We start from the raw sequence: 12,263 nt of genomic DNA on the forward strand, positions 1-12,263 counted from the left end.
AATCTTTTGGCCTCCCTGGGCCAAAACGCAAGAATTGTCTTGGGCCACACACAAAATACACTAACACTAACAACAGGTGATGAGCTAAAAAAAAAAAAAAAAAAAAAAACTCATGTTTTAAGAAAGTTTACAAATTAGTGTTGGGCCACACTCAAAGCGTCCTGGGCCGTGGGTTGGACAAGCTTGATGTACACTGTACCTATTAGATAATTTCTCGTCCCCTATCCCCCTTCCATGCTGTCACCCTTCCAAGTCTCCAATGCCTATTATTCTATCCTCTGTGCCCATGTGTACACATTATGAAATTTTATCTTTAATGTGTTATTAACTGAGAAGAAAAGGAGGAAAGAGAAAAAAGCATCAACACAGCATCTAGCATGATGCCTGAGAGATTCAAATGTTTGTTCAATGAATAGATTAATGGATACACTAAAGCAAACAGCACCCACTCTAGCTTAATGGCCACAGTAAAGAATACTAAAATCTGATCACAGGGAAAAGAGATTTTAAACATGAAGATTCATCTGGTTAGTTAAATGGTGAAAAAAATGAAACATTATAAAGTCTGATTTTACATAACTGAAACCTAGGCAAAGTCATACCACATATATTCTACTACCATAAAATTGCCATTTTGTACTTTTAATTTTCAACTATTGTATATACTCTTTGCCTTTTACAATTTCTCCTCAAAGAGAGCTGAATCATGAAAATCTAACTCCAAGTGAAACTGTCCTGATTTAGAGAGAGCCAAAAGCTCACCTCAAAGCCAGACCTAAGTATGAGGAGGAACACACACATCTCTTTCTCCAGAATCTACTTCCTAAGTTCAAGAGACAGGTCCTCACCCAATTTGTGGATGAATAAAACCCAGGTGTGGAAGCAGTTACCTTTAGGCCACAATTGTAACAACGCTCACTTTCAGATGTTCTCTTAGCTCTCCGAAAAGATATAGCACCTTGATGTTCAAATACATATAACCGTTACCATTCAGCTATTTACCTGGGCAGTTAGTCATCCTCCACACTTTCAGGTCACACTTTATACCATCAATCAAAGTGATTTTCACAGACAAGTGCTGGGTAAAACCCATTGATACATACACCTATTAAACTGCTTTCAGTCAGTCACACACTAGGCCAAATTCTGATACATACTTACTGACCATTTTGTCAAGAAAATACTGTTTACAGTGAATCTTCAAGCCACATTCAATTATTTTCAACTTTGCTGGAAGGCAGGTTCTGCCTGCACAGCACAGCATCAATGTGAAGGCAATGGTGCTAATGAGAAGTGGTCTTGACCCATTAAAGCTAAGTTGGCAGTACCCCAATTTGGTCTTCACTTCTCAAGTTCTTAAATACCACTCTCTATACAGGTTCCTCAAGAAATTACTTTTTTATATTAAGTATATATATTTTTTCAAGCACTTAGTAAAAAAGCAGACTCCTGTTTTATAGAGAGAAGCCACAACATGGATATTGCAAAAATTTATTTACATTTAATTTGGGAAGGCAGATATTATACAAATCTGTGATAAGTACCTTGGTTTAACTGTGTTTCGCTTGTGTTATTGTAAGTTTGTATCCTCCAAGCATGCCCCAACTATGAACAGATGATCCAAAGCATCAGGAAAGCAGATGACCAGGAAAAAAACATTTGCTGCAAGGGCTAAGGACAAAGCTGTCCTACCTCTGCCTTTTGTTCCCACCCTCTTCACCTGATACTACAAAACCATGCCTTAGGCATTCACTCACCAACTTTCCTGGAATGACTTTGAAGTTTGGGGAGCTAGTTTTCTGACTCTTCCTCATCAAAATACACTAGAACCAACCTTTCTATCTGAATTTTTTTTTTTTTTTTTTTTTTTGAGATCAGGTCTCACTCACTGTTGCCCAGGCTGGAGTGCAATGGCGTGATCTCAGCTCACTGCAACCTCTGCCTCTTGGGGGCAAGCAATTCTTCTGTCTCAGCCTCCGGAGTAGCTGGGATTACAGGTGTGGGCCACCACACCCAGCTAATTTTTTTATTTTTAGTAGAAATGGGGTTTCCTCTTATTGGCCAGGCTAGTCTCAAACTCCTGGCCTCAAGTGATCCTCTCACCTTGGCCTCTCAAAGTGCTGGGATTAAGGTGTGGGCCACCGCACTTGGCCTATTTTTAAATTTTATTTCTGCTACTGACTTGGAATATGGGGGAAAGGAGGTGGATTGTTTACAATGTCCTCCTAAGACATCAATAGTCTCTACCTGCAAGTATCTACACTTCCCCAGTGTAACCTCTCACTGCATTGGTGAATCTTCCCTCAGGCCAAAGATCTCACCTGATTAAAACTACGCTGTGCTCTGACATCTATTTATAGTCCCTGTTTTAAAAGCTACAATTGAACTATTAATTAGGAAAAATGCCTATAAAGATCCGACTTCTTTAACTCCTGGCCTCAGGTGATCCATCTGCCTCAGCCTCAAAAAGTGCTGAGACTACAGGCGTGAGCCACCGCAGTCGACTTTCTAATACCATTTCTATCACAACAGTTAAGTATCCAGATATCAAAATTCAACAAGTAAAAGCTCACTCATCCTTGATTTAATGGGTAGAAAGTTCCATGACGTTCTACTACATCCAAAATTGTCGATGTAACAGGAATTTGACTTCTGAGTCTCCTGCTATTCCAACAGCTGAAATTCACAGTGATTTGTAATAGGATGACAAAACTGTCTGAATCATTATAAGGGATTGATTGCATTTAACGATACTAACAATGTTTTACCAAGGCATTATGGAGCTGCTATGCCTGGCTTCTTTCCATTAGATATCATGGTTGACTACCATTTAAAAACTCTGATTTGGCTTTTACTAATGAATTCCTTGTGTGATTTTGCCACAATAAAAAAATATATAAATGCTGTCATGATCACTGAAGCAAACTATGCAGAACTAACTATTATATGCCTTGCAGAATATATTATGTCAACAGCAGATAGATCCCATGGTTTTCTAAAACAATTTACTACCATTAAAGTGATAAAAGGTTAATATTACTAGTACACCACTCCCATTAGGGAGCAGGGATTTTAAAGCTGACTTGAATTAGAACCTTCTCATTTATCAAATGATTCATTCAACAGAGAGGCAATAAAATGGTATGCTGTATTTTTCACTCTTTTTCCAGCAAACCATTTTGTTGTTGTTGTTGTTTTTGAGACAGAGTCTAACTCTGACACCCAGGCTGGAGTGCAGAGGCACGATCTCGGCTCACTGCAACCTCCACCTTCCAGGCTCAAGCGATTCTCCTGCCTCAGCCTCCTGAGTAGCTGGGATTACAGGCGCCCACCACAAAGCCCAGCTAATTTTTGGAATTTTAGTAGAGATGGGGTTTCACCATGTTGGCCAGGCTGATCTTGGATTCCTGACCTCAAGTGATCCACCTGCCTTGGCCTCCCACAGTGCTGGGATTACAGGTCTGAGCCACCACGCCCAGCACAACAAAACATTTCTTAAGGAAATCATACGCAGAATCCCAATATATACCAGAGACAACAATGATACTGCTCTACATGATACAAGTAGGTGCTTAGCCTCCTCCTTGTCCTACATGCCATATAAAGCCCTGTGCAGAATCTAGGGCTCTGTGGAATTCAGCCAGAAAACCAATGAACTGCTAGAAAAAAATGTGGCATCCAAATCACAATTCTGCCCTTTATTAACTGTTTACTTTGGTTAAGTTAATCTCTGAAGAACTGTTATTTGGCTCAAACTTTTTGTAGAACTCTTTGTAAATCTTTGTAAACTATATATTCTAATATATATAGTTTATATTAGAAACTGACAAAGCTGATGGCAGATGCAAGGCTTTTTGCCAAGTGAGCACAACAAAAATAACACACTTTGTAAAGTGTGTACAATCTGGTAGTATACACATAGCAGCAAATGCAATTCTGCTATTCAAAGTTCTATGCCTTCTGTATACCTGGTGCCTTGAGCAAAAAATTAAGTGAATGATGAAATTGGTTCTGCCTGAAGAGTAGGAAACTTCACAGAGATGGGGTGACACTGAAGCTGAGCTCTAAGGCTGGGCAGAAAAGAGTTTCCATAGGCCCGAGGCTGCTATCCTTAGAAAGTTCTGGGCCAGGCCCGGTGGCTCATGCCTATAATCCCAGCACTTTGGGAGCCCGAGGCGGGCAGACCATGAGGTTGGGAGTTTGAGACCAGCCTGACCAACATGGTGAAACCCCGTCTCTACTAAAAAAAAAACAATACAAAAATTAGCTGGGCGTGGCGGCACACGCCTATAATCCCAGCTACTCAGGAGGCTGAGGCAGAAGAATCACCTGAACCCAGGAGGTGGAGGTTGCAGTAAGCTGAGATCACGCCACTGCACTCCAGGCCTGGGCAACAGAGCGAGATTCCGTCTCGGGGGGGAAAAAAAAGAGAAAGGTCTGTCTACAAGGGTAGCCATCGCATGGTGTTGGAGAACTTGACTAGCACACAGTTCCTCATCCTGGCATGAAACTTTCCCTGAATGATATGGGTAGCTCACTGTGCCTAAACTGTTTGTACAAACAATGTGGTTTATGCTAAACACCCGGCTTTTCTTCTGGGAATCTAGAATTTTGGTACATGCTAAGCAGAAGGGTACAAGATAGGCAGAGGTGGTACCTATATGAACTCCCAATAAAAATCTTCCGCAATGAGTCTCTAATGAGCTTCCCAGGTAGAAAAAACTTAACACATGTTGTTACAACTCATTACTGGAGGAATTAAACTGTCCTGCGTGACTCCACTAGAAGAAGACTCTTAGACGGTTTCCTCTGGACTTTACTCCATGTACCCTTTCCCTTTGCTGATTTTGCTTTGTATCCTTTTCACTGCAATACATTTTAGCCATGAGTTCAACGAACATATGCAGAGTCCTGGAAGTTGTCTATAGTTAGCCACCAAACCTGGAGGTGGTCCTGCAGATTCCTGACACAAAGGTTATATTCACAGGTACTATCTAGCTATTTAAATTACAATACTTTTACACAATTTAATTTTCAAGTTCAACTTACTTTCAAAACCCAAGAATTGCCTCCGTTCCATTAAGACAACAGGCCTTAAAAAGGCAGATGAGGAAAGAAAATTGTGAAGGAAGGGTTTGCCTTAAATATAGTCCTTAACATTAACACTATAAGAAACCTCTGGCCGGGCGCGGTGGCTCAAGCCTGTAATCCCAGCACTTTGGGAGGCCGAGGCGGGCGGATCACGAGGTCAGGAGATCGAGACCATCCTGGCTAACATGGTGAAACCCCGTCTCTACTAAAAATACAAAAAACTAGCCGGGCGTGGTGGCGGGCGCCTGTAGTCCCAGCTACTTGGAGGCTGAGGCAGGAGAATGGCCTGAACCTGGGAGGCGGAGCTTGCAGTGAGCCGAGATCGCGCCACTGCACTCCAGCCTGGGCGACAGAGTGAAGACTCCGCCTCAAAAAAAAAAAAAAAAAAAAAAAAAAGAAACCTCTGAAAACGAGGACCACTTTAGGAATGGTGAGAATGGACAGCAAAGCTTTCCTGAAAGAACTGACATAATCAAATGTGGTGGTTACTGTGCATCCTTCCAACAACCACATCCAAAAGCTACAATACTAGTAATTTCTACATCAAAAGAAGCCACTGTTTTAAAAATAATTCAACACTCTCCTTTCCTGTTACTCTTGCATGTTTTCAACTTAAATTTAATAATTAACAACGATAAAGGAGTAATGAAATATTTACCAATCTGACTGCTTCTTTCATTTTTTCTGAAGCAATTGCCAAGATTTCTGTAGTAGGATTGAAGGTCAGAGAAGTAACACCTGTAACCAAGTTCATTATAGCTTTTATTGGCTTTGGGTTTGTTTCTTGGAGACAAGAATCTTGATTGTATATATTTACCACTCCACAATTGGAACTACAAAGAGAAAAGGGATTAAAGTAGATTAAAAAACAAGTAAAAGGGCTTTCACAACCTAAGTGAATATAGATTTAACCCCACAAACTGGTATTTACAGGAATCATATGTTACAAAGAGTCCAGCTATCACCACTATAGCCACAGATGTCCTATAGAACCTCCAACCAAACAGGTTGAAAACAGAATTCAAATTCTCCCCCTTCTGTTGACTTCTTGAAGGTTAAACTTTACTGACTCTTCTTGCATCCTGTTTCCTTCACAGTCACCTCTTTCTCCACTGATTCTTGTCCTCAGGATTCTATTTCTAACCTACTTCTAGTGTCTCACTTATCTCATTTACTCCCACAGACCACCTAATCACCCACCACATCCAAATCAGTGCCTTTAGTCCTAATTATGCACTGCATTCCTAACGGTTTGTGGGGGTGGCCACATGCATTAATTCTCTCTTCTAATACCGTCACCCCCTCCTCCCTTCCTTCCGCCTCCTTTCAATGACAATTCCACTCCTCTGGTTGCACAGGCCTGGAGCCTGAGAACGTGAATACTTCTCTCCCACTTCTCATCATCTAAGCATTTATCAAATACATTACAAACATCCTTTGCCTATTCCCCTATTGCCATTCCTACTGTCCTGGTGACTCATTACCTGATGCCTGCCTATTGCTGCAGTGACCTCAAGGCTCATCTCCCTGTCCCTTTCTTCCTCTTCTAAAAGCTTAAAGATTTGCTTAAGATTCTTTAAGAATAACTTTAAGATTCTAAAGCCTTAAATGGTCTTTAGAAAAGCACATCAGAAATCAATTACACTGAAGGGCAATTAAAATTAAATGAGTTTAAGCTACTAGTATTAGATTCTTTCCTATATAGGCCCTTCAAAGGTGACTAATAAAAAGTGATACAAAAAACAGAGGGCAAGGAAGACTGGCTTCACAAATTTGAGTGAAGACCATTTTTGTGCAGTTTTTCTTGCCCCACATAGAGGCAAATGCAGGTCTTCTTAAAACTACTTATAGTTTAAACAGCAGTCTTCATTTTAAAGGAGCTTGATTCCCAAAAGATCTGCTACTCATGAACTGCTGCCACAGCACACACTACCCTGGCAGACGCTCGGCTTGTGCTGAGATGTCCCTCGCTACAGGCTTGGCACAGGCATGGGTAGGAAAGGAAGGGGTCTTCATCAGGGCACTCCCCCTCCAAGGGATCTGTTACTGTCTTACTGTCTAAGGCAGATGGCCTGGTCTCCAAGCTCCACAGCCTAGTTCTACTTGCCTTTCCTCCCAAACTCCAATTTGCAAATGGTGGTAGGGATATATACACAAGTAGTTTCCCCAGTTTTAACCTGGAAGGAGAGAGTGAACAAGGAGTAGAGAGCATGCTAAGTTTCTGGACAGCAAGACCCCTTGACTTCCCATCCCAGGGAGGATTTGACTGAAATCATTTCATGGCTCAATTGTGTTTGGTCTAAGAAAATCATAAAAGTCTACTTCTTGAAGTTATAGAATTATGGGTGCTAATTAGTGGTTTAGTAAGGTAGCTTAGAATTACTGCAAAGTATCCAATGCCTCATCCTCCCACCCTGCATCTTCAGAATCAAGTAGGAGAACACACCCATCTTTTCCCCAGTGTAATAACCAATTTTTTCAGTAATAGCACAATGTGGTCTAGATAATATTTTTAAAGTTTCTACAATACTATCAAATGGTATTTCCTAGAAACATGTTTTTTATTTATACCCTCAGTTGGATAAAGGAAAAATGCTTTAGGTATCTTAAAGATTTAAACCCAAAGTTAGACTTATCTCCTCATCAATGACAAGAAGCTGAAAATATTACAGGAAAACTTGATGTGACCAAACAGGCATTTTAAATAGGAAAAACTACAATGACATAAGGTAGCGCCAGCATTTTCTTTGCTAAAAAGGCGTTCAACTGCAGTTATAGTAATCCCTCCTTATCTGCAGGGCATATGTTCCAAGACCCCAGTGGATGCCTCAAACTGGATTACTAAACCCTATGTGTACTGTGTTTTCTCCTAAACACACATCTCTGTAAAAAAAGTTTAATTTATAAATTAGGCATAATAACAGACTGACATAACTAACAATAAAACAGAACAATTATAACAATATATATCCTAATGAAATTTACATGAATCGTGGTCTCTTGCTCTCAAAATATCTTACGTAGATTTCAGATTGTGATTAACCACAGGTAACTAAAACCACAAACAGTGAAACTGCAGATAAGGGGGGAACTACTGTAATATTATTATTCAACACTGCACAAAGACGATAAAATGAAAAAAGCTCAGCTGGGTTGACCAATTTCCTAATTACTGAATAGTTTATAAAGAGAACTACTCACGCACCATCTAGTATATTCAATTCCTTAACATATTCTCATTAGCACAACGTGATTAAGGTTACAAGAATCTCTCTTACCCACAAGCAACATACTGTCCATTCCTAGATGTGGCAATGCTTAATCCATATAAACTGCCTTCATCAACAAATCTGTTAAGGCACTTCCTTGAGTTCACATCCCAAACATAAACTTCTCCATCCCCTGAATAAAAGAGTGAAAAAAATAGTTGTTACTTTTGCTTTAAACTTGAAAGGCAAGTAAACTGGCCACTCTCAGTCCCTCTTAATAGTACAGGAGACTACAAATACAGACCTATTATAACCCTCCTAGTTCTGGAAAACTGGACTAAGAATATTTCTTTTTTCTTTTTTCCATTTTTGAGACGCAGTTTTGCTCTTGTCACCCAGGCTGGAGTGTAACTGCTCCATCTTGGCACAATGCAACCTCCTTCTTCTGGGTTCAAGCGATTCTCCTGCCTCAGCCTCCCAAATAGCTGGGATTACAGGTTTGTGCCACCATGCCCAGCTAATTTTTGTATTTTTAGTAGAGACGGGGTTTCACCATGTTGGCCAGGCTGGTCTCGAACTCCTGACCTCAGGTGATCCACCTGCCTTGGCCTCCCAAAGTGCTCGATTACAGTTGTGAGCCACCATGCCCAGCCTAAGAATATTTCTTGTATATTCACATATACAGAAGAAAACTGTATCAGTTAGTCATTAATAGACAATACCTTTAGGTTTACATGAAAAAATCACAAGCTGTTGGTTTGAGTTGAACTTTTAGAAAAAGCTTCTAAGTTCCACTCAGATAAATTATTGGAGCAAAAATCTGAGGCAAAACAAAAACACCACTCACTAGCATAGCTCTTCCAACATCTATCAACAGGTATTAGAGTACCTCATAGGCAAGATTAGTGATTTACATACCAAACTGTTAATGATGATGGAAGAGGAAGAAGTGAAAAACGAACTGATCCAGAACACAGGAATTTATAATTAAGACACATAATTTATCTATTACCAAGTTATTTAAATGATAAAAAATGCTAAACGCAAGCTTACAAATAAGCACAGATAGTTTACTGAAATGACCATACATCCATCTCAAAAGTGGATCCTCACTATTTTACCTCTTCCTTTTTCTAGTACCTCAATATCCTTCCTTTTAGGATATTGCTCTAAACTTCACCCTTCCAAATGTACTCTTATTCTCCCAACGAGAATTCAGTGAATCTCAGTTTCAACTCCCTAACAAATAAAATGTTCCAGGCTGGAGTAAGGTGCAGGTGAAGCAGCAGTAAAACATATTTGGGAAAACTGAATAGGATCAAATTTTTAAACCTTTGCCTTACATGTTTGCCTGTACATTAATGCTATAATAAAGGAAAGTGTTTAAAAATTAGTCTCTCAATAGACTAAAATGGGAAGAGATCAAAAGCAAGAACATCTAGAAAGCAAGTGCATGAAACGACCATGAGTTGATGACTTATGGCAAAAAAGGCAGCAAAGAATCCATGAGATTGCCAGGCATGGTGGCTCATGCCTGTAATCCCAGCACTTTGGGAGGCCAAGGCGGGCGGATCACCTGAGGTCAGTAGTTCGAGACTAGCCTGGCCAACACTGTGAAACCCCGTCTTACTAAAAATACAAAAATTAGCCGGATGTGGTGATGTGTGCCTGTAATCCCAGCTACCCAGAAGGTTGAGGCAGGAGAATCGCTGGAACCCGGGAGGCAGAGGCTGCAGTGAGCTGAGATCGTGCCACTGCACTCCAGCCTGGGCAACACAAGACTCAGTCTCAAAAAAAAGAAGTGGCTGGGTGTGGTGGCTCATGCCTGTAATCCTAACACTTTGGGAGGCCGAGACAGGTGGATTGCCTGAGCCCAGGAGTTCGAGACCAGCCTGGGCAACACAGGGAAACCCCGTCTCTACTAAAATACAAAAAATTAGCTGGGCATGGCGGTATGCACCTGTAATTCCAGCTACTCAGGAGGTTGAGGCAGGAGAATTGCTAGAACCTGGGAGGCAGAGGTTGCAGTGAGCCGAGATCTTGCCACTGCACTCCAGCCTGGGCAACAGAGTGAGACTCCATCTCAAAAAAAAAAAAAAAAAAAAAAGAAGAAGAAAAGGAGGAAGAAGGGGAGAGGGAGGAGGAGAACCATCAAAATTTCAAAATTACCCCTAACTTACCAAGGCTCAACTTTTGATTTCTCCTTCCCTGCTTTCTTAGGACCTTATTATAAATTAGACAGCCATGACCAAATTTGTAAATACATTACATCTGCATCCAATTCATATACCAAATTTCAGTACCTCTGCTGACCAATCCTCCCCACCTCTTTTCCCTTCCCCACCTCTTCTCCCCTCCCTGACTCTCTCTCTCCCAGGGCCAAGGGTCATTTCATCAGGAATGTTACTCTGAATTCCTTCCTTCCTTCCCTCCCTTCCTCCCTCCCTCCTTCCTCCCTTCCTCCCTCCCTCCCTCCCTCCCTCCCTTCCTTCCTTCCTCCCTTCCTTCCTTTCTTCCCTCCTTCCTTCCTTCCTTCCTTCCCTCCTTCCTTCCTCTTTCTCTTCTTTCTGGTCACAAAAACTAGTATAATATAGAAAATATAGCTACTCCTGGCCTTTTATTCATTGATTAGAAACATACAAATGTAAATAACCTTGTGAAAGTCTGATTCTAGGATAAAAACAAAACAGAAATTAATGTTAATGCTAAAATTAATCCTTTTTAAAAAGTGAAATAATTTTAATTAATGCTACTCATTTTATTAACGTTAAATTACTAAACGCTCCTAGCTGAGGTCAAAGAAAAATTATGCTAAAAAGCTGTACAGAGATTGCTGACTACTACTCACAGAGCAGAACCACTTGAAAGCCTCCCACTATCAAACACAGCATTAACTATGCTAAGATTATGTAGCTCTCCCAAGGGATGGCCCCCACGGTCCTTTGGGATACAGAATAAGAGTCAAGAAGGCTTAGGGAAGTCAGAAAGGTAGAAGAGCAGGACAGTGCAGTTAATTAAAAGAGCTACAGAAAGGTCAGAAAGGACAATAATGAAGACAATTTAAAACATTATCGAAGTCAAGAGAGTATTGTTACAGGAGTTGATGATTTTAAGTAACTTTCAAAAAGAAAGTCAGAAAACCTTCAAATGAATCATCTTTTTTTAAATAATGTCTGCCTTATCTTTTTAAGAAAGGTAAGACTACTTACTTAAAATCATGTCTCTTAAGATAATTGTAGATTCACATACACTGTAAGGAATAATACAGAAAATACAGTGTGGTCTTACTTTACCATTTCCCCCCAATGTTAACATTTTGCATAACTACAGGACAACATTACAACCAGGATAGTGACACTGATACAGTCAAGACACAAAACTTCCTGTCACCACAAGGACCCCTCCTGTTGGTCTTTTACAGCCACCTCCACTTCCCTCCTGCCCTCAAATCCTCCTTAAACCCTCACAACCACTAATCTATTCTCTGTATCTATGATTTTGTCATTTCAAGAATGTTAATATAAATCAAACTGTAGTGGAAGTTTTTCCTTTGCCCTCTGAAGGTTTCCTGAAAACCAAGTGACAAAAGATAGAATAGGGAAAAAAAGGCATATAAAATTTTATTTTAACGTTCATAGCACGGGAAATCATATGAGAATGATTACCCCTGAATAACCTTTTACATAAGTGTAATCTTCTCATTCTTTCCCCAAACATGTTAAAACTGCATGTTAAATTGTTAGCCCTCCACTATTATTAGTTAATGAGAAGGCAATGGCAACAAAAATGAATTCTAAAAATAAATCCGATTTTCTACCTAAAAAGAAACTTAAAACCAAACACGGCTTTTCGTTAAATTCATATATATATACAAACATATATATATATATATTTTTTTTTTTTTTCTTTTTTTTGAGATGTGATCTCAGCTCAGTGCAGCTTCTGTCTCCCAGGTTCCAGCGA

At 40.2% G+C, this 12,263-nt stretch overlaps 1 protein-coding gene across 2 annotated transcripts in view; it reads right to left on the reverse strand.

Annotated features, from left to right (window-relative positions):
• UTP18 (UTP18 small subunit processome component) overlaps positions 1-12,263 on the reverse strand; it is a 36,356-nt gene that overhangs the window by 2,717 nt on the left and 21,376 nt on the right. The window contains exons 10-12 of one of the 2 annotated variants that reach the window (XM_021929060.2): positions 8,370-8,493; positions 5,750-5,924; positions 97-1,605 (exon numbers count right to left, since the gene is read on the reverse strand). In XM_021929060.2, coding sequence (XP_021784752.2) covers positions 1,522-1,605; positions 5,750-5,924; positions 8,370-8,493 — 383 coding nt within the window. In that variant the 3' untranslated portion in view covers positions 97-1,521. Of the gene's footprint in view, positions 1-96; positions 1,606-5,749; positions 5,925-8,369; positions 8,494-12,263 lie in introns of those variants that run through there. The other variant, XM_003912766.5, reaches the window with a different exon arrangement.

Source organism: Papio anubis, chromosome 17, assembly GCF_008728515.1.
Source record: "Papio anubis isolate 15944 chromosome 17, Panubis1.0, whole genome shotgun sequence".
In the NCBI taxonomy this organism is placed as follows: domain Eukaryota; kingdom Metazoa; phylum Chordata; class Mammalia; order Primates; family Cercopithecidae; genus Papio; species Papio anubis.